This window comes from Dermochelys coriacea, chromosome 8, assembly GCF_009764565.3.
Source record: "Dermochelys coriacea isolate rDerCor1 chromosome 8, rDerCor1.pri.v4, whole genome shotgun sequence".
Classification (NCBI taxonomy): Eukaryota; Metazoa; Chordata; order Testudines; family Dermochelyidae; genus Dermochelys; species Dermochelys coriacea.
Genome location: NC_050075.1, coordinates 107,030,704 through 107,051,819, shown reverse-complemented (window position 1 = coordinate 107,051,819; position 21,116 = coordinate 107,030,704). Strand labels below are relative to the sequence as shown.

The window sequence follows — 21,116 nt, the reverse complement described above, 5'->3', positions numbered from 1 at the left end:
GAGGCCATAGGCAGAGATGGTCTCCTGTCACCTTCTCCTCACAGAGTTTCTTGCTGTTTCCTGGTGTCTGGAGCTACCATCCTGAATGAGGGCAGCATGGAGTCCGAGGTCATGTTAAAAGAGGGTGTCCTAACTGAGGGCAGCCTGTAGCATCAGTCCCATTGAGAACAACTGGAACCGGGTGGACATTTTGAAAAAGGGCGATTCGTTGTGAATTCCTCGGAGGGGGATTTTAGGCTGCAGAGGAAACGAGGCATGGGTGGGGTGCGTGTGCAGGGAGAAGTGGGAAGACAGGAGAGAAGGAAACTGGGGCTTGGGGGTGCGACGCTATGAGAGAAAAGAGAAGAAAAACTAGAATGTGCCTTTAAAAATCCTTGGACACTTTTCCAGGCCCCAAAGCACTAACAAGCCTTAATTTTAATCATATGGTTATTACATGGTGTCGCTGCAGGGCAGAGTTAAGGTGGTTTGGGTGTCGTAACTGCATTTCCATACCTTAGAGGGTTTGGATTGCTTTCAAGCTTAACCTCTAACTCTGAATTTCCTGGGTTTATTGTGCTTGGTTTGGGGATAATTACAAAATCTCTGTCATGTATTTTACCCTATATTGTTTATCTGTGCTCTCAGCCTTAACTCCACGATAACAGTTTTGTCTAGGAATGACAAGTTGTTGTTTTAATGCCGCAGTGGGCCTCCGCGGTAACAGATCACTTGGCCACTGGCTAGGAGGAAGGGTGGGAGCGTACAGCCCTGTCCCACGTGCTGGGGGACTGAGTTGGTGCTATTGTCCTGTTGTTAAGTGTATGTGAGGGGGGCCAGCTGGCTGGAAGAGAAAGAATTATGTGTAGTCTCCTTTGGGGACAAAGCAAAACCCTGGGATGAAAAGGAGTTCTCTGAGCGCTCAGATCCGCAGAATGCTCTGAGGGACTCTCAAGCTCTCTCGTTTAGTTCACAGCCGGGCATTTCCCTCCAAACGAGGCTTCCAGCCAGCAAGCTGACTTGCTACCCGCTAACTAGAATCTTGTAGACAAATTGCTGGTCAGGCCAATTAAAAAAGAAATAGGGGAAGAAAAACTTTGAACACAGCTTTAGTTCCCATTGATTCAAATATTCGCCCTCACTGGCTTTTAAATATTTACTAGCCAGCTGAGCATTTTCTTAGCACTGATTAATGAGTTACAATTTACTGTGGTTGTTTTTTTTCTTTGGGGGCAGGGGTTGGGTTTCTGCCACATCTCCAAGATGAATGAGGCTTCCCGTGAAAGATCGGGGCAGGGGGAGGGGGTTTGTATGCATGTCTTTTATAATGTTTATTCTTCATATTTGATCTGACCCACAATTAAATGGCCAAGACGCTGCCTGTTTACTCTCCATCAGAGGCTCTTGACTCTGCTTCTTGCATGACATTAATGCAAACCCAGACCTCATCAGCTGCTAACATGTGAAACATCTGTCTCCCCACCCTTGATCAATATAGTCCCTTCAGAGCCTGAGCTTGGAAAGCAGCGACATAAAATATCAGTTATATTTATTTGGATTTGATAAATTTAATTACTTGACGCAATTAATAATTTATTTGTTTAGTATTGATTGCACTCCGAGGCATCTTGGTAAGATAAGCTGATGGTAATCAGCACATCCGTATCAGGCAGGAAAGCATATGTTTCCAAGTCTGAAACGTCCTATGGATCAGATAGCTGAAATGTTCCTGTCGCTTCTCCTAGCACCTCTCCTGTAGGGAAATCACTGGGTGCAAATCCTGGCTGCATGCTGCATTACTCTTCCTAGGGGAAAGACATTACTCTTTACAGGGGAAAAATGCAGGATGGACCTGGTGCTATGATGGGGTGTTGGTTTGAATTTGTGGCATTCACATTATCCATGAGTGGTGAGGGCCTGAGCAAGTTATGCAGGTTGATCCAAATTCATGTCTGTGGAATATGCCAGTGGATGTATTATACTACTCCTGAGGGCATTTTGCGCCAAAAAAATTTAAAATTCTGCGCACAATATTTTAAAATTCTGCAAGTTTTATTTGTCAATAAATAAATGCAGAGGCTCCAGCACGGCAGTGGGGAGCACAGGCCACTGGCTATACAAAGGTGGAAGATCACCCTGCAGCCTCCCCACCCCCACCCCCATCCCAGGGACACGGATTCAGTGGTGATGCTGTACCCGATCCTGACGCAGCACAAGGCCTGGGCCTGTCCCAGAAACGCCCTGGGACCCTGCCCTGCTGTGCCAGATGCACCACGTGTGGGGCAGGTAGGTTCAACCAGGCAGGATCCAAGTGTGGAAGGGCTCAGTGTGGGGGGATCCAGGTGAGAGGGTTTTGTGTGGGACAGTCTGGGTGCAGGCAGCTCTGTGAGGGGTCTAGGTGTGGGGGAGATCTGGATGCACAGAGGCTTGTTGGGAGGGGGGGTTCCAGGTGCAGATGTGATGGGACTGTTCAGGGGCTTCCAGGTGAAAGTGGTTGGGGCTCAGTGCAGGGGTCTGGGTGTGGAGGTCTTTGCAGGGTGAGTCTGGGTGCAGGGAGATGGAGCTCGTCAGGGTGGGAGGTTGAGTGCAGGGAGCTCAGTGAGGGGTGGTCTGGGTGCAGGAATAGGGGCCCAGAGGCAGGAGGCTCCAGATGCAGGGGTTGAGATTCGATGGAGTGGGGTTTGGGTATGAAGGGGGTTTCAGGATGTATGGGGTGAGGCTTGGCAAGGGTGTCTGTGTATGGGAAGTCTGGATGCCCAGGGTTTGGGTGGATGGGGGAGCAGCTCCCCATACAGTCACCCCTCCCCACGCAGCTGAGGAGTGATGGGGGCAGGAGGCTGGGGAGGATGCTGAGCTTCCTGCAGCTGGGGGAGGTTTCTGGGGGTGGGTCTGACACAGACCCAGCCACTCCTTGCAGGGGAAGAGGAAGTCCTGTCCTCTCCCGCCTCCAGCCCAGCTGATCACGGCTCACGGTCGAAGCCACTAGCTGGGGTGTTCCCAGCCCTGAGGTGATTTACGTCTCTGCCAGCTGCTCTGGGTGCCTGAAACAATGTACCTGCTCTGCTAGGGAGTGGTGCGTAACTGCTTTTGAAGCTTCCCTGTCAGAAAGTCATTTTTCTGTGGGGAAGCAAAGAAATCTGTGGGGGACATGAATTCTGTGCATGCGCAGTGATGCAGAATTCCCCCAGGAGTAATATTTATATATAGTATAACTAGTAAGGGATGTGTGGAAGTGTGCATGCATTCTTAATACCTGTATGTATCTAAAACGTACCTGAATGTCACAATAAGGAGTGGAAAATTTGGGAGTTTTTCTTTTTTTTTTTTTTTAAGAGGTGATAGATAAAGGGATATAAAATATTGAATGGGCTAGAGAAGGTAGAGCAAGTTCTTCTGTTCATCTTTGCTCAGAATACAAGAGCAAGGGGGGACAGTCAATGAAATTGAAAGGCAGGCAATTTAAAATTGCTAAAAGGAAATACGAAAAGGGTTGAATGTTATGTGGATAATGAGATCATGCAGAGTTACAATAGCAAGGATTAAAACAACATGGAATTGATGTACACATTTCTGCTTCAGGGTCAGGCAATCTAGAACTGGCAAGGTCTGTCCCTGACATGGTTAGGGAGAATATCAGTCGTTTATTCCATAACATCCTACTGCAAGATTTGTTGTGCCTGCCTCTGAAGCGTCAGGTACGAACCCTGGTCAGAGACAGGATACTGGACTAGTGGATCACTGGCCTGATCCAGTCTGGCAGTTCCTGTGTTGAAGTCAAGAATTGCCCAAGTTAAGGCTGAGTGTGCAGCCGTAATCCTGTTGTTCTGTTGTTGGTCTTTTGTGTCATGATCACGTTATTTCTCAGATAATGATTGCTTTGTTTCAACCTTTGCTACAAGTCTGTAGCATCTTGTACTGTATATTTTTATTCTTACAGTAAGTTATCATCATGTAGTATACATCTCTTCCCTCCATTTACTCCATTGGGGTACACTATGAATTATTTATAAAGCATCCGTTGTTAATAATGTAGTCACCAGAAGTATTGTACATTGAAACAAAACATTTCCTTTGGAGATAGTTACACTAGCGCAGTTTTCTAATTGATTGTAGTTACTCAAACCATGTATCAGGACAATGCAGTGTCATCTATCTCAAAGGTATTTTTTTATTTCTTGTTTTTTTCCATATCTGTTGTTTGGAAGCTGAGCTAACTTCCTCTTTCCTTGGTTCCGAGTGTGTCTCTCACCCTTGAGAAAGATTTTGCAATCTCTGAAAGGAAATCTCGCTAGTAAAACCTTTTCCTTCATTTCCTAGAAGAATTTGTGGTGTACAGAATTTATACTTTTTCACTGCTGATTTGAAAGTTAGCAATAATTTACCTTCAAGCCAAGGAAACTGTAAAATAATCATTTCCATAAATCAGCACTCACAAGTTTGTTTCTAAGAACATTAGTATACTGAATAGTAGCCTATTTACCCCAGGTGGTATTGTATTGAGCATCACCAATACTGATGCGTAGTTACTGAGAGATCATACTGTAATTTAATTGTAAACTATCCTATGTGCCAACAGATAGTACAAATGACATTCAAGTATGTTTGCTGTTGTCTCATCATTTAAATGACCTTCCTGAACTCTGTTATTCTGGCTCACCCACATCACTGGGCAGAACGACAGGATTCTGCATGGTGGATCTGAGGCTGTACGGGGGAAAAAAGTGTCATTTTATTTGAGAAATAGAATGTGATTGTTTAATTAAAACCTTATAATGTATGCACACAAGGAGGCCAAGGTCAGATTGCATATTCAGTCTTCATTTCCTCCCTTCTTGAGTTAAATGCTCCGTCCCATAATTGTACATTTTTGTATTTTAATTTCCCTGTTGTTTAAAATTCCAGATTTGCTAGGTTCCTCCTGCGGTTCCTTCAAGCTGTGGGAGAAAGGGAGCTACCTGCTCCTGCACCCCATGGGAGAGGCTGCCCTTACACTCCTCCTACGCCACCCAGAACAAAAGAGCAGGGACTCGTGCAGCTTTGGTCCCCTCCTCCTGCAAACTCCAGGCTCTGCAGGAGTAGAAAGATGTCCGCGCAGCAACTCATTCTCACACTGAAAAGCTGGCTACGGGAAAGTTTTCTGCATTGAAACCTCCTGTGGAGGCCACCTGCAGTGCTAATGAGGGCCCGGTGTCTGTCGCATTAGGAGCGGTGTGCCACAACTGAATCTTTAAATGCTTGTAACTTACTTTGCAAAATGGTGGAAGGGCATAGAAGGGCATAGTCCTCAGGGCTAGCAATGCTGAGGGTTTATAATGGCAAAACTCAGCGTGAGGAAAAGTGTGTCCTAATATTGAATTAAAACAGGGAACAACTTGTGTGAAATGACTTAATAAATGCTACTCAAACTTTAAAAAACAAACCAAAACCATTTTAGTGAGAGACCAAGCATGGAAATTTCAGCCCCAGAAGTTGAGTTTTTGAGAAAGTTATGAGGTTCTGAAAATGGCAGGTTCATAACGAAAGTCCTAAGTTTATAGCAGGCAATGGCAGAGCATCCAATAAGATATAATCATCCTGAGCAGGACCTTGCTGAGTCCTTCCTTGTTAATCCGTAAACTTGTTAATGCTCTGTACAGACCCCAAGCAGACAGCAGTCTGTAACCACTTCCCAGCACCGATGTAATCCCTGGGCACTCTGTGGTGAGGTCTCATGTTACTAAGACTTCATTATTCTCCAAGCGATACTCCAAGAAGTTTACTGGTCTGCTCTGATGTATTATCATAAATTGGGAAAACTAAACAACGCAGAAAACTCAAATGAATTGAATCTGTTTTGCCAGGCTGCGTCCTTGCCTCTTTGTTACCATGTTTTGTGTGTTTCATCACTAATTGGAAAAATTTGTTAATCTGCAGTAGGTCTCGTAGTAATCGGCCTGAATCAGTGAGTTTCTGGGTAGGTGTGGCTCAGCCCTAAATCGAGGTGCAGGTGACTCTGTTGCCCTCAGGTGCTCAGCTTTGAGGCCAAGGTCAAAGTCTTTCGGTGCCCAGGTTTGGACAGGCCTCTCCCCTACCAACTCAAGGGACTGCTCCAGCAAGGACCTGGGCTACGAAAGTGAGCTTGGTTCTCTCTGTTCATTGCATAGCCCACTTACTGCCCAGCATGCCCTCCTGTAGGCAGATCCAGGGCCAGGCACATTGCCTGCTCAGCAACTGGGGGCCCAGGCCAAGCGCCCTTGTTTCTGTCTTGGGAGGGGTGGGTACCGTAGCTGCGCGGCTTTGAGTGACACGTTGATGTGTTGCCCTTTATTTATTTTTCTCTTGATACACCCAGTTCATGCGCTTAGCACAGGTTGTTTATAGCAAGGACAAAGAATTGCAGTCCTTAAATCAAAAGCGATGTTGGTGTAATTATAAGCCCGGGCTGTGTTGCAAAAAGAGCTATAAGGAGATGCTGTCGGAGGAGGAAAGCATCCAAAATATATTAACCTCCAAAATCCCAGCTAATCAGTTTTGTGACTAGAGCAATCTATTCCCGGCTGTTGTGATGGGGGACCTTACAAATAATAAATAACAAGAACCGCTTCCTCTGAAGAGGGAACGAAAAGGGCAACTGCCACTCACCTAGGAAGCTGTCATTGCTCTCTGGGAATTCTCCCTTTAAACTCGAGTAGGGACATACTTCTCGTCCGTGTTCTGCAGGGGCGGTGCCCAAGCCTTGCTCAGCCCGGGGCCACATTGGTAACTCATCAGGAGCTCAAGGGTCAGGCCTGCCAATGGCGCTCAGCACCCTCCTCTTTAATACAGAGGGTGTGATCTTCAGATGCCACATATCCCAGCATGCAGTGCTCTACTGTGAGCCAAGCAGCCCAGCTCTCCAATTCGGGATGCAGCATTGCATGCTGGGACCCGTGAGGTCTGCAGATTCGGGTTAAAGATGCACCTCTCACAACTGGGCATAAATCCAAGACCTGGAGCGGGGTTTGACCCTATTGCCGCAGGCTCAGCAGCGAGCCAGACTGACGCCTGTCCTTTTGTCCTCAATCTCAGCATGTCTCCTGGTCACTAGCGCTTGGTGGGAGTGCTGCCGTCTCTCTTTGGCCTTCCAGATTGTTTTGGGTGATGCAGCTCTCACAAAGCAGTGTCTGCTTAAAATCCACGGCTGTTTAAGCCAAACCAGAGCTGGCTCATGCGTGTTCCCGCTTGCCTTCACACCAGGTACCAGCGCTTTCCCCCGCTAGGAGACAGCGTAGCTAACGGAGCCAACCTAACAGATTATCAGCGGCGTGTGAGTAATAGACTCCTCATTTAGTTTTAATACATTTTGCATAGAGAGCAATCAACCTTCATCAGTCTTAAAGATGAATTGGCTTAGCCAGCTAAATTTTAAAGATATTAGTTTGACAGCAGCCACATAAATCATAACATTTTCTTAATGATGGTAAAATTAAAATATACTCTTGCTTTGAGACGCCGATGAAGCCTTGCTGTTCACAGAGCAGATCCTCCCCCAGAATTAAAGGGAAGCTTAATTGATGTGTGTTTAGCCTAAGCAAACCCAAGCAGCCCTGCTCCTCTTGTGCGCCTTTTTCAGGAAGGTCTGGGTCCACTGGTGCCACCCTCTAACCCCCCAATAGCTTTGACTGAAGAGCTTGACAGCGTGAAGCTGTTGAGTGCTCCCAGGCACCCTCTGGCCAGGAGCATGTGTAGTTACAGTCGAAGGCCTTGCCAGAACAGTCAGCGGAGCTGCTGATAGGGCACCAGGTTGCTGCTTATAGAAAAGCTCCTGCTCCTTATGGCGTGTCCCTAGAACCAGCCAGGCCAGGGCTGCACTGTGCGGTGACAGCTATCCTGTGGGACTGCCTGGGTCAGGAGTGCAGCCAGCTGGCGTGGAGCTCAGCATGAGTGTGGCACGCTTGCAGAGGAGTCCTGTCTTGGCTAGAGAGATGGTGGCCCCAGTGCAGGCCTTAGAGGAGAGACTGAGGCCTTGTGCCCAGGGCTCCCATGAGGTGGAAAATGCGTAGCTACAGAACTCTGTGTCGAGAGAGAAAACAGAGGGAAAGAATTGCAATTCCTTGGCGATGGGTTCTTCGTAAACACTTCCTGTCATGGGAGTTAGGGGTCGCAAAGACCTCTTAGATCTTCCAGCCCATCTCCCTGGGGGGGATTGGCCCCTACACAGTGTTTTCCAGTTGTCTCACCTCGTTTTAAAGCTCCCAAGTGATGGGATATACCCCACTTCCTCTGTTCTACAGCTTCATCCATCCTGCGGTTGGGAACATCTTCCTGCTGGGCAGTCTGCCAGCCCTCCCTGTCCCTTCTTGTTCGGCCTGTGTGAAGCACACTGAATAATTGCTCTCCCTCCTTGGCTTTCAGACTAGTCCCACACTTGCCGGCTGTAGTGGGGTTCCCTGCTTGTCGTCTCCCAGACGAACGAGATGTGTTTGGCTCCTTTCATCTTCCTTTCCTTCATGTTACCTAATCATTTGTGTAGCTCTTTTCTGAGCTCCCTCCCATTGGCCGATGTCTCTTCAGCAGCGTGGGGCCTGCAGGACACCCCACAGAACTGCGGAAAGAGGAACTGACCCCTCCCAGCTCCGAGATCTGACCCTTCGGTGCATGCAGCCTCAAAGTGACACTGGCCTTTTGAGCTGCCGTCTAGCACTACAAACTCCTGTCCAGTGTTCGGCCTCTCTGACCACAGCATGTGTCTCGGCTATACCCACTTCCCAGAGGATATGGGTTTGTGGATTACTTTGTCTTACATGTAGTAGCTGCTCACTCTGTTATTTCCTGTCTCTAACCTCTCTAGGTTCCCTTCCCCTACATTTTTTATCCTCGCTGAGGTTTGCAACTCATTCCAGTTGAGTGTCTTCTACAAGCTTCATTGGGGTTCTGTTCACGTCCAGATGGTTAAATATAACTGTTCCTTAAACCCCGTGCCCCCAGGCCACCCAGCTGGAGCCCTCCTTCCAGACTGACCCACTGCCAGATCTGTAGATTCATGATTGAAGGATCATAAGAACATAAGAGCGGCCACACTGGGTCAGACCATGGTCCATCTAGCCCAGTACCCTGTCTCCAACAGTGCCCTGTATCAGAGCTTCAGGGGGAGTGTATAGAACAGGGCAATTCTGGAGTGATCCACCCCATCTACCCCTCCTAGCTTCTGATAATCAGAGGCTTAGGGTCATCCCGAGCATGGGGTTACATCCCTGACCCTCTTGGCTAATAGCCATCAATGACCCTAGCCTCCAGGAACTTCTCCAGTTCTTTAAAACCCAGTTGTACTTTTGGCCTTCGCAACATCCCATGGCAATGAGTTCCACAGGTTAGCTGTGCAATGTGTGAAAAAGTCCTTCTCTTGTTCGTATTAAACTGCTGCCTGCTAATTTCATTGGGTGTCTCCTGGTTTTTGTGTTGTGGGAAAGGGTAAAAAACACTTCTCTATACACTTTCTCTGCACCAGTCATGATTTTATAGACCTCTGTCATATCCCCCCTTAGTCGTCCCTTTTCTAAGCTAAACAGCCTTAACCCTTTTAGTCTCTCCTCAGATGGATCATCTTTGTTGCCCTTCTCTGGACCTTTTCCAGTTTCACTATATCCTTTTTGGGGTGCAACAACCAGAACTGGACACAGTATTTGAGGTGTGGGCACTCCAGAGATGTGATATTTTCTGACTTATGTTCTGTCCCTTTCCTAATAGTTCCTAACATTTTGTTTTTGACCACTGCTGCTCGCTGAGCTGAAGTTTGTGTAGAACTATCCATGGTGACTCCAGTATTTTGTTTCTTGAGTGGTAACAGCTCATTTAGAACCGATCATATATATATATTTTGCATTATTTTTTTCCTGTATGTATTACTTTGCACTTATCAATGTTGAATTTCATCTGCCATTTTGTTGCCCAGTCACCCAGTTTTGTGAGATCCCTTTGTAACTCTTCACAGTCTGCTTTGGACTTAACGATCTTGAATGGTTTTGTATCGCCTGCAAATTTTGCTACTTCACTGTTCACCCCTTTTTTTTTTTAGGTCATTTATGAATACATTGAACAGCACAGGTCCCAGGTCCTGGGCGACCCTGCTATTTACTGCTCTCCTCTGTGAAAACTGACCAATTCTTCCTACCTTTTGTTTCCTGTCTTTCATCCAGTTACTGATCCATGAGAAGTCCTTCCCTCTTATCCCATGGCTACCTAGTTTTCTTAAGAGCCATTATTGAGGGACCTTGTCAAAGGCTTTCTGAAAATCCAAGTACATTATATCCACTGGATCCCCCTTGTCCACATCCTTGTTGACTTCCTGAAAGAATCCAAAAGATTGGTGAGGCCTAACTAACCTTTACAAAAGCCACGTTGACTCTTCGCCAGTAAATCATGTTCATCTATGTGTCTGATTGTTCTGTTCTTTACTATAGCTTCTACCAGTTTTCCTGGTACTGAAGTTAAGGTTACCGCCCTATAATTGCCAGGATTGCCTCTGGAGGCCTTTTTAAAAATCATTATTACATTAGCTACGCTCCAGACATCTGGTACAGTCCGATTTAAGCGATTTGGTTACATATCACAGTTAGTGGTTCTGCAATTTCATATCTGAGTTCCTTCAGACCTCTAGGCTGAATACCATCTGGTCCTAGTGACTTATTGCTGTTTAGTTTATCAGTTAGTTCTAAAACTTCTTCTAATGACACATCAATTTGGGACAGTACTTCAGATTTGTCACCCAATAAGGACAGCCCCGATGTTGGAATCTCCCTCACATCCTCTGTAGTGAAGACTGCTGCAAAGAATTCATTAGGTTCTCTGCCATGGCCTTCTCTTCCTTGAGTGCTCCTTTAGCACCTTTGTTGGCTAGTGATCCCGTTGCCTATTGGGCTGGTTTCCTGCTTCTCAGGTATTTAATTTTTGTTTCCTGTTAGATTCTGTGTCTTTAGCAAGTTGCTTCTCAGATTCTTTCTTGGCCTGGCTGATTATATTGTACTTGCCAGAGGTTGTGTTCCTTCCTATTATCTTCTCTAGGGTTGGATTTCCAAATTTTAAAAGATGCCTTTTTGCCTTTAATGGCCCCCGTGACTCTGCAGTTCAGCCATGGTGCCGTTCTTTTGGCACTCGACCGTCTTTTTTTGATTCGGGGTGTAATTGATTTTGAGCCTCTCTCTGGTGGTTTTACGGAGTCTCCCTGCTGCTTGCAGGCTTTTTACCCTGTGACTCCTCTATTTAATTTCCATCTAACTAGTGTCCCTGTCCTGGTGTCATTCCCCTTTTTAAAGGTTTCAGAGTAGCAGCGTGTTAGTCTGTATCCGCAAAAAAAAAAAAAAAAAAAAAAAAGAGGAGGACTTGTGGCACCTTAGAGACTAACAAATTTATTTGAGCATAAGCTTTCATGAGCTAGAGCTCACTTCATCATGAAGTTAGTCTCTAAGGTGCCACAAGTCCTCCTTTCCTCCCCCTTTTTAAAGTTAACGTGTAACTTTTCATCCTGTGCATTGGTCTGAGCTGTTTCAGCCAGTTGCACGTGGCCCTCCTTGTTGCTATGTGACAATACGCATCATCGTAGTGTCTGCAAGCCCCACACTCCTGACTGATGTGGGTCCCTAAATTAGGGAAGGATTCTCCAGGGCACGGGTGACTCTCAATAGGTGTCACACCCAGTCTGGTGCAGGTGTCACACCCAGTCTGGGAAGTGAACCCCAGTCCAGTGTCCTAGCTGCCTACCCTGCTGGTGTGTGTGTTGATAGCCCTGATTATTTCATGGTCCCTAGCACATCATTGAATCATTCTGCCTGTTGACAACCTCGGGCAGAGCATGGAGATGGAGCTCCCTGTCCCCACGGTAGCTGGTCCCTTCTGGACACAACTCGCAGTGGTCTGGGTGGGAAGCATGCATTGCGTTGTGGGGGCCGTGCCCATCCTGGCTGGTCACCTAGCTATTGACAAGGCATAGGAGGTGCTATGGACTTCTCAGCTTCCTTTTCTGTGAGAGCAAAACTCCCCCAACTGAGAATGTGGCTGGCCCCTTGGCGTGTGGTGCTGGAATCCCGTTCTTGCCTGCAGGGCTGCCCAGAGGATTCAGGGGACCTGGGGCAAAGCAATTTTGGCGGCCCTTTAATTAACTAAGTGCCTTTTTAATTTTTACTCACCTGGCGGTGCTCTGAGTCTTTGGCGGCATTTTGGTGGCAGGTCCTTCACTCCCTCTGGGTGTGTTCGGCGGCACTGAAGGACCCACCACCGAAGACACTATAGAATACTATATTCTCGTGGGGGCCCCTGTGGGGCCCAGGGCCTGGGGCATATTGCCCCACTTGCCCCCCCCCCCCCGGCCCCTCTGGGCGGCCCTGCTCGCCCGGCGTGTTTGGGCTGGTCTGGTGTGAGCAGCTAGAGCCCAAAGGGAATGCAGATGAGACCCTGCTAAGTGTATGCATTGTTCCTCCTGCGGCCCACTTGCATTCCCTTTCATAGCTCACATCTGATGATTTCTCACTCCCCTAGCCCCTTAGCTCCAATGTAAATGTGTGTTCACACTTCCTCCAGTCAAGTAACTGTGCTCTCTGTCTCTCCCTTTGTTATAAAGCCCGCTCTGTAAATGAATCCCACAGGTCTGGGGCTCAGCAGGGACAACGAGAAGTGAGTCTGTTAGCGCATGAGTCTAATCAAGGCAGCTAAAGCGAATAAAGTAGGGCAGCATTGCACATTAGCTGCTGTGTAAATGAGCCCTTTGATGGGCCAGGCGCTACGGGAGAGGGTTTGAAGCTAAGAAGAACTTTTGTTGTTAATTCAGTGACATGTGGAAGCTGTAAAACAGCACGTCTTGCACACACACACAAGGGAAAATAAAAGCCCTCACGACCAGGCTTTTCAATACCTGCCCTCAGACCTAGTCTGAAAACTTTCAGCCCCTGGCTCCCTCTTCTACCACTTGATTTTCCTTTCTCTCGCTTCCTTTCTTTTTTTTCCCCCTGCACTATAAAAAGAAAAGCTCTCTTGCCTTTTGAACTAGATGGCTGTGAGTGAGGGCTAACTCAGAGCTGTGTGGCTCTGTTACCTTTGTGTTCCAGATGAAACTGCCAAGCTCGGTGGGACAGAAGAAGATTAAAGCCCTGGAGCAGATGCTGATGGAACTAGGAGTAGGTGAGTAAAGGGGGCATGCTAGAGAGAAAGAGACACACAGCACAAGCCTTTGTAGTCTAGATGGGCTATTTTTTCCCCTAGTAATACAGCCGGTTTCTTAAATAACAGTATGTGAATGGGTTTTAAAATAATATTTTAGTTTTTTTTAAAAAAGGGCAAAAGCCAGAACAAGATGCACAGGGTTTTTTTCCTCCCTCCAAGAAGAAAACTGGTTTAAAAGGGCCTTTGTCTCTCTTGTTTTGGGCTTTTTTAACCATCAAGAGCAGAAGCACAGCCCTGAGGAGGCCAGTCTCAGCCGTGCCTGCTAAGTGTGCTAGTGGCCATGGCATGTGCATTGTTCAGGGTTGCCGTGGCTCGCTTTCAAGCTTACTTTCCTCCTAATTTACTGCTCCTGGTGGCAAGTCCAGAATGCCTCTGGGGCTGTGCAGCTCCGTTTTGTAGCTGGCCTGCTGGGTGACTCTCCGGCGGGCCACCACTGAGCGGCGAGTAAACACCCGTCCCTCACTCTTGAACTCTGGTGCTTCACAGCAGAGAGGCACGTTCGCTTGGCACATACAATGCGCCCTCATCACTAGGGGTGGCCGGAGCGCAGCGCACAGAGTTCTGTGCTGCGCCTGGCTGCTGAAATCCATTTACAGGTGCACTCAAAGGGATGCCGGAGCCCAGCATGCAATGTTCCACCCCCCAAAACAGCAAAGTTTCTGAGGTTTGGCAGAGATCGCTGAGCACGCTCAGTAACTACATGGCCTAGCCATTGTTAGTGTTCAGACTTTGTCGTCTGTGGCCTGTCATAATGCCTCAGAAGCAGCGTTGGCAATGGGCAGCGCTAAAGGCCCTTGTCACAGGGTCCCCCCCATGCCACACTAGCGCTGCCAGGCTGGTATAGAATCCCCATGGGGGCACGACAAAGCTCCCCATCCTGCCCACAGAATCAAGGTGTGTCAGTTGTTTTTCCGGCTTAAAAGAGCAGATGCTAACCTAGGGAAAGCTGGGGGGGGCTGTGAGGTACTCTAGGAATGAGAGGACATGAGGGGTGCTGGGGGTGGGGTCACAGGCTTCAGACAGCTTCAGGGCAGGAGAAGGAGCGATGGCCAGGGACAGTCCTTGGCTGCTGCCCAGTGGCCCAGCATGCAGAGTCTCTCAGGGCAGGTAGCGAAGGCCCCATTGCAACAGAGGAGCTGCTGGAAGCTGGCTGAGCCTTGTTGTTTCTGGGCCTGTGATGTTGGAGCAGAACATGGCTCCCGCTCCAGAACGGCCGTGCCACCTGAGCTCTCGGGGTAGCCTTGGGAGCTGCCTGGGCCAGTGCATGGCAGAGGTTCTGCACCTCTGCCTTCCCCCTCTAAGGTAGGAGTGTTCCTACTGCCCTTTGTGCGCTCCGGCATGGCCACACGCCAGGTTAGCGCGGTGCCGGGGGAAGGAGCCGGGTTGGGAGCCCGGCACGCAGCCAATGCTGCGTGGAGAGGGATCTGCGTGTGGATTTTCTCCCCCACCTCAGGCATTGCTCTTCTGAAATCGTGAGCTCTTCATAGCAGGGACCTGTCCCTCTAGGGGTGGGATTTAGGTATGGGGTGGTGATGTGGGAGACACGGCTTTAACACAGGGCTGTGACGGGCAGTAGCAGAGGCAGCATCCAGGCCAGGCCAATGGCCTCAGTCCTGCCCTGGAGGAAGAGGGGACATCATTCCTGGGCCTCTACCAACAAGGGGACCAGCTGGGGTTTGTATTGTCAAGACCCAAACTCGGCTCGCAGGTCCGAGGTGGAAGCCACGGCCAAGCCCTCCTGCCTGGAGTTGGGTTTGAACCAGCGTCCCAGAGGGGAAAGGCTCCCGGGCCCCAAGCTGGCTAGGTTGCTTTTTGACCCCTTGGCCAGAGCCCTCAGAGCTCTCCGGCCCTGGTAACTGCTGGGAATGAGGCCCCAGCAGTGGGCGTGGGCATGGGATCTGGGGTGTCTCCCCCCTCCCAGGGCTGGATTGGCCAGGGTCTCCAGCTCTGAGCTCCCTTTGCTCCCCCAGATCTCAGCCCCATGCCGACGGAGGAGATCGTGCAGATGTTCAACGAGCTGCGGAGCGACCTGGTGCTGCTCTATGAGCTCAAGCAGGCCTTTGCCAACTGCGAGTATGAGCTGCAGATGCTGCGTCACCGGCACGAGGCGCTGGCCAAGGCGGGCAGCCTGGGCCCCGTTGGCATGGAGGGGGCCCGTGCAGATGGGCAGGCTGGGCTCAGCGCAGAGGAGGGCAAGGGAGACTCTAAGGACCAGATCATCGATGTGGTTGGAGCACCACTGACCCCGAACTCGGTGAGTAGGCAGATGGGGGTGTCTGGAGGTGGGTCCCCCCTCAGGTCTGCGCCAGGGATTGCATTCTGAGCCCTGCTGGGGGCTTTGCCGTCTCTCCCTCCGGGGGTGAGTGCTGGCGGGAGCACAGTGCTCCCTTTAGCCGAGGCTCCAAGTCTGCTCTTGGTGTGCCCACCCCGTGCCTGGCACTGCCCTTGGTGGCACGTGTGGGCCGGCAGTGGTTCCTGCTCCCTACGTGGGGGGCATTGCAGGGAGCTGGCAGAGGCAGGAGTGAGGATGGTACCTACCTGTCCCCTGCAAGATACAGCCCTGTGAGGGAGGAGGAGCAAAGGGAGGCGAGTGGGACCTGGTGACATGAGCTGTGGGCCGTGGAGGAGTTCGCCTGCTGGTGAGCTCCAGTGACACCCGGGCAGGAGGGAGGGGCCTGAAGACCGGAGGGGAGGGGCCTGTGAAAGTGCTGGGACAGGAGACCCAGGGTGCCAAACGCCCCAGGAAAGCCGAAAGTTAGGCGCATGCCCTGGCGGGGGCTGAGCAAATGGGGTGGCCCCTGTCTCCCCGCAGCTGCCCCCCAGTGCGGAGAGCTGTGAACAGTATGTCCCTGGGGGGTCCCCAGCTGTCCCACCCCCAAAGGACAAGCCTGGCCTACCCTGTGCAGCCCCGAGCGCTGTCTGACTTGGCGAAGCTCCCTGATGGAAACCCGCCCCGGGCACAGAGTGCTGTAGATACTCTGCCCCGGGAGCGGCCCGGCCCTTCCCTTTTCCAAATGGTGAATGTAGTCCGGGGTATTGAGAACACCTTATCTGTCAACGACAGAGGTGACACATTCATCTGGACTTGAGTAATGTCCTGTTCTCTCGTGACAATCTGGAGTTGTAAGGCAGCGTTCCGCTGAGGCAGGCTCATGTTTGCAGAGGAGACTTCTGAATTTCTTGGCTGCGTTCAATCTTTGCGGGAGCGTGAAATCTCGACCCTCCCTGGGGTCCGGGAAGGGCGAGGCTGCAGCCATTCCAGGCAGATTCACAGCACACTCGCTGTCCCCGGAGTCCTCACAAGAGTGCGGATAGTGGGGGGGCGGGTGGGTGGGTTTGTGTGTCTCCAGCCATATTCTGCCTTGGTGCCTCTGCCTGGAATTGCAAACAAAGAGGCGAGGCCGGCAGCATGGAGAGGGTTAAAATGACCTGGTCTCTGGCATATTTGAAAGAAATATAATCAAGTTAATTCACTGCAAGGCAAATTCGGTACCTAAAGGGCCCCCCATGTTAAATACAGCTCTGACCTTTACCGGCTGATTACACAAAGACGACACAATTAGATTAGTCCAAGACAAAAGGTCAAGCGCATTCACACTGTGACCATTTTATGCTACCTTTGGAGGGGAAAAAATTAAATCCCAGCTGAGGGGTATCTGGGGGAAGAGCAGGCTTGTGTTCCTGCTCCCCGGCCGGCTGGCTGGCTGCAGGTGCACTGGGCGAAGGCGCACCCAGTGCTTCACCAGAGCTGCCCCCGTGTCTGTCTCCCATCCCCACCGCTGCCAGCCCACTCCCTGGCAGCATGCGTGCTCGGGGGCTGCTGGGGCACAGGAATAACCAGCCGCCAGCAGAGCAGGGTTCGGCACCATGCTGGAGATACCGGAGCCTGGCCACGCAGACGGGCTCTGCCAGGGACACCGGGCAGCCTCCCGCTCCTGGCAGGACAGCACCCTCCAGGCAGAGCCAGCAGAGCCCCTGGGGCAGACGAAGGGCTGAGCCAGCCTGGGGCAGGGCCTGCTGCGTGGCTGGAGGGTGTTACAGGTACCAGCCGGCCTTACTATCGCCTAATGTTTGTATTCCAGTAGCGTCCGAGGGCCCTTCCCAGGATCAGGGACCTGCTCCGAAGGGGCTGCATGAGCGCAGGGGGAGGCATGGTCCCGCAGCATGGATTGAGCCCCCAAACCAGCACCTCCCTGGGGGCTACTTGTTACCGTCCCCATGTGGCAGCTTGGGGAACTGAGGCCCAGGGAGCGACGTGCTCAGGAGGTCGGTGGCAGAGCCCAGCCCTGACTCCCAGCCTGGCACCGTCTTCCCAGGGCCACCCTTCTGCCTTGGGAAGGCCCCTGTTGGCGCTGAGTGTTCACAAGGAGCCTGGCAGCGCCGCCGAGCTTGGGAACCGGGCTGAGAGCCCAGTGCTGGCTACATTGAGGGACCCCTGGGGCTAGTGCTGCCGTCCCCCACTGTTGCCCATGACCCTGCTCTCAGCTGTGAGACGTGGGAGCTTGGCCCAGGCAGGGCCTTCGCTCTCCGGGAGACACCGGCTCCACTCTCCTGTGCGTTGCAGAGGGAGGGGAGGGGGCTGCAGGAATCCTGTTGGGAGTCCCACCCCTCCACCCACGTGACAATGCTGGGGTGGTCTTGCCCTGGTGTCCCATGGGAAGCAGCCTGTCCTTGGCCTCTCTTCCCTGCCAGCCCTGCAACTGCCCGGGTCAGAGTTTGCCAGCCAAGCGGAAGCTGCTGCGGGTTAGCTCAGGGGAGCACGTTGCAGGAGCGCTCTGCTCTTTGGGGGGGGGGCAGGGCAGGGGCAGCAGCCTGTCCTGCACGGTGCTATGTGGCGAGACGCTGAGTCAAGCTGGTGGGAAGCCTGGTACCAGGGCAGCCCTGCCATATCCCTTAGGTCCTCCCTACCGCTCCAGCCTGGCTGTCCTCCGTGGTGGGGTGGCGTCCAGCTCTGGCCATGAAAGCCAAACCAGGGTCCCCCAGTGCAGCGCGTTGCTGACCCAGGAGGGACTTTCCTGCAGGCCTTGGGGAGGTGAAAGGTGAGCCGAACTCGGAACAAATTAGTTCCAAGCAGAAGTTCAGCCAGTTACTCCAGATTAGAAGCTTTGAATTGTGCGACTCAGACTCCACTCACTGATCCGTAATGAGTTGACTCTCAGAATTCCTGGCTTTGTTCCCGAGCTCACAAGTCAGCCCATTAATGGGGAAAGGAAAAGACCTTGAGTGTAAGAAGTCTCGGGTTCAGAGTCGGAATTATTTGACTTTTAAGCTTCCTTTATCTGAACTCCTGCTGACTTCTTGTTTTCTGAGCCGGTTTGAAAGCTAGAAGTTACATTGTTAAGATCAATCATTCTCTCTTTCCAGATGGAGTTATAATATCTGCCTTGTTATATATTTATATAGACGTTACATCTATTCCAGGCTGTGTGTTTACCCTTTTCAAACCCTTCCTTGCTATTCAAAGCAACTAGACTTGTAGGCTTGTGTAAATTATAATGTAAACCGTTTTTTTAACCAGACCGTTCCCAATGTTGCCCAAGGCAACTGGAGGAGCCGTGCCACGGACGGCAAGAGGAGGGTGATTAATATGGATTTGTGACACATTTGAAAGATGGGTCTTTTGCCATATACAGATGATCACACGCTCTTCCCCATCAATTCCATGCCCTGCCCACGAAGCCGCCAAGCCCTGGCTCCTTTGTTTGCGGGCTGGGGTTTGGTTTTAAAAGTACCTGTGGGCCTCTCAATTGCCAAGGATTTGATTGGATTTTTTATAGGGCTTCTATTCACGCCGTTGGGCGAGTTCTTGGGCCCTGGTATTTCTCTGAAAATGGAGCCTTAAGAGGCAGCCGAGCCGAGGTCTCTGAGGAAATCCCCATGAGTGTGGCTTTAACGCTGAGCGGTGCAGACTGCCCCTGCGGAGTCCCCCACGCACACGGGGGTTCGGGGCGGAGTGTCTGCCAGGTGCGATTCCCCGCCAGCTCTGGCACGCATGGCCTGTGTAGCCCCGAGGAGCAGTGGCCTTTGGGGGGAGCCCGGCTGCACCAGGCTTCCGTGCAGTCTGCCGGGTCCCTGCTCCTGGACTGCAGGAGTCTCGCTAGCTGCCTTTGTGCCCGCTGTCCCCAGGGGACTGGGCCCTGTCCGGGTGTGGGCGGCACTGCCTCTGCCCAGCTGGGAGCGCTCCGTAGCTGAGCGCTCAGCTCTCCCGTCACACACTTGTGCCCTCCAGTTCTGATTTCAGCAGGATACGGCGTGCCTCTCCCTCCCGTCTGGGCTGCATCGGCCACAGGGCTGGGCACCACGCAGAACGTGCCTGCTGTCATGCAGCATGCCCTGCGTTGGGGCTGCCAGCCGGGAGCCTGTGTCCCTTCGGAGGGGAATTTTCTGCCTGCCACGAGTGGGCTCAGCTGCACGCTGGGGCTCGGTGAACGGTGATCTCACGTCTGGCTCTGGGCAGTAGCCTCTAGGCCCGATCTGCTGTGCGCTCAAGGAGAGAGCGTCCTCTCCTGGGGGGCTCCGGGCCCCAGCTCGTGGCATGGCGTGGCTCCCACTGGGCTAGCCCCCAGGCCGCAGCAGCTCTGAGCCAGATGGGTGCGTTTGCTCGTGGGCTCAGTGCTCCGACCCCGCTGACCCTGCTTCTCTTTTGTTTCCCTTCTCCCCTGGAGCAGAGAAAACGCCGGGAGTCGGCTTCCAGCTCCTCCTCCATCAAGAAGGTGAAGAAGCCATGAGCCCCGTCGGCGCAGTGCGGCCGGCTGGGTCAGCACCGGGCCGTGTCGTCAGACTGTGGGAGCCGGGCAGGGAGGGGCCTTGCCTGGGGAAGGATTCCAGCCGGAGCCGTTCCCTTCCCAGCACTGCCTGCCCCCACACCCCTGCGCTGCCGGCAAGCCTTGGGGGTGACGCTGCTTCCTGCCCCCAGCAGTGGGGCCGCGAGAGCTGCAGGGAAGCTGGCCGGAGCCGGGCGGGTGGCCACGCTGCACCGGCAGGCTCTGACATGCTGGATTTGTGTGTCCTTGTAAATACAGCCCTGTCCCCCCTGCCCCCCACCCGTGTGTATCATTAACCTGGGGCACGAGATCACTCAAGCCATGACTCCTAACACCCTGCTGAGCTCTGGCGCGGAGGGGGCAGTTCCTCCCGCCTTGCCCCCTGGCCCTGCTGGCCACAGAGGGAGCGGGGCAGAGCTGGCTGGGGCTTGGCACTGTTTGCCCTGGAGTCCCAGCTTCCCGCCCCCTTGCAGCTGGCCTGCCACTGAGGTGCCGCCCGTCTGTGGCCTCCCAGGCAGGCTGGGTGGGGCAGCCTCGGCCCCTGGCTCCTGGCATGGCCGAGGGGGAGGGGGGGCTGCTCCCCCAAGTGCTGGAGGGCCAGGGCCGCTCTTTAGTCACCCTGAGGCCAGGGGCAGGAGCTAGGCTCCCCTGGGCTGACCCCAGCCCTGGCCCCCGCATGGCTCGAGCCTGGCTGTTCTCCCAAGCCCGGCCTGCGAGGTGCTGCCAGTGCCGGGGGGGCCTGAGCCCCCTGCCGCGAGGAGCGTTGGCCGTGCTTTGCGAGACGGGGTGTCTGGCCCCGCCAGCGCTGCACCCTGCAGGCCTGGGCTGTTCTGCATGTCGCCGTCACGCCGGTGTAAAGCCCAGTGCGTCACCCCATGACTCTGCTGGCAGGTCGCGGGCACCGCCTCCCCCCCTTTCTTCCCCCTGCTCCTCCGCAGCCCAGCACCCCGTCTTGGCTCCCCAGCGTGGGACTCAGCAGCTGGGGGGTGTCCTGGGTCTTTAACTGCCCCACTCTGTCCTTCCAGCCCGTGTGGGGCCTCGAGCATGAGCCTCTGGCTGCCCACCCCCAGGCCCGGTGCAGAGCTGAGGGCTGCCCTGGCCCTGGCCGCGGGGAGCCCCTGGGGGCAGGGGCTGACGCCTAGAGGCCGTGCTGCAAAGTCCCCACAGCCAGGGGTGGGGGCTTGTCTGGGGCTCGCTTCCTCT

The 21,116-nt window shown here is 52.5% G+C and overlaps 1 protein-coding gene across 2 annotated transcripts in view; it reads left to right on the top strand.

Moving 5' to 3' along the window:
* Positions 1–20,182, top strand: part of DMAP1 (DNA methyltransferase 1 associated protein 1) — a 48,452-nt gene extending 28,270 nt beyond the window's left edge. For both annotated transcript variants that reach the window (XM_038414542.2, XM_043490581.1), the window contains exons 9-11: positions 13,035–13,107; positions 15,120–15,403; positions 19,818–20,182. In XM_038414542.2, the coding sequence (XP_038270470.1) occupies positions 13,035–13,107; positions 15,120–15,403; positions 19,818–19,877 (417 nt within the window). In that variant the 3' untranslated portion in view covers positions 19,878–20,182. The remainder of the gene's footprint in view (positions 1–13,034; positions 13,108–15,119; positions 15,404–19,817) is intronic.
* The last annotated feature ends 934 nt before the right edge of the window (positions 20,183–21,116 follow it).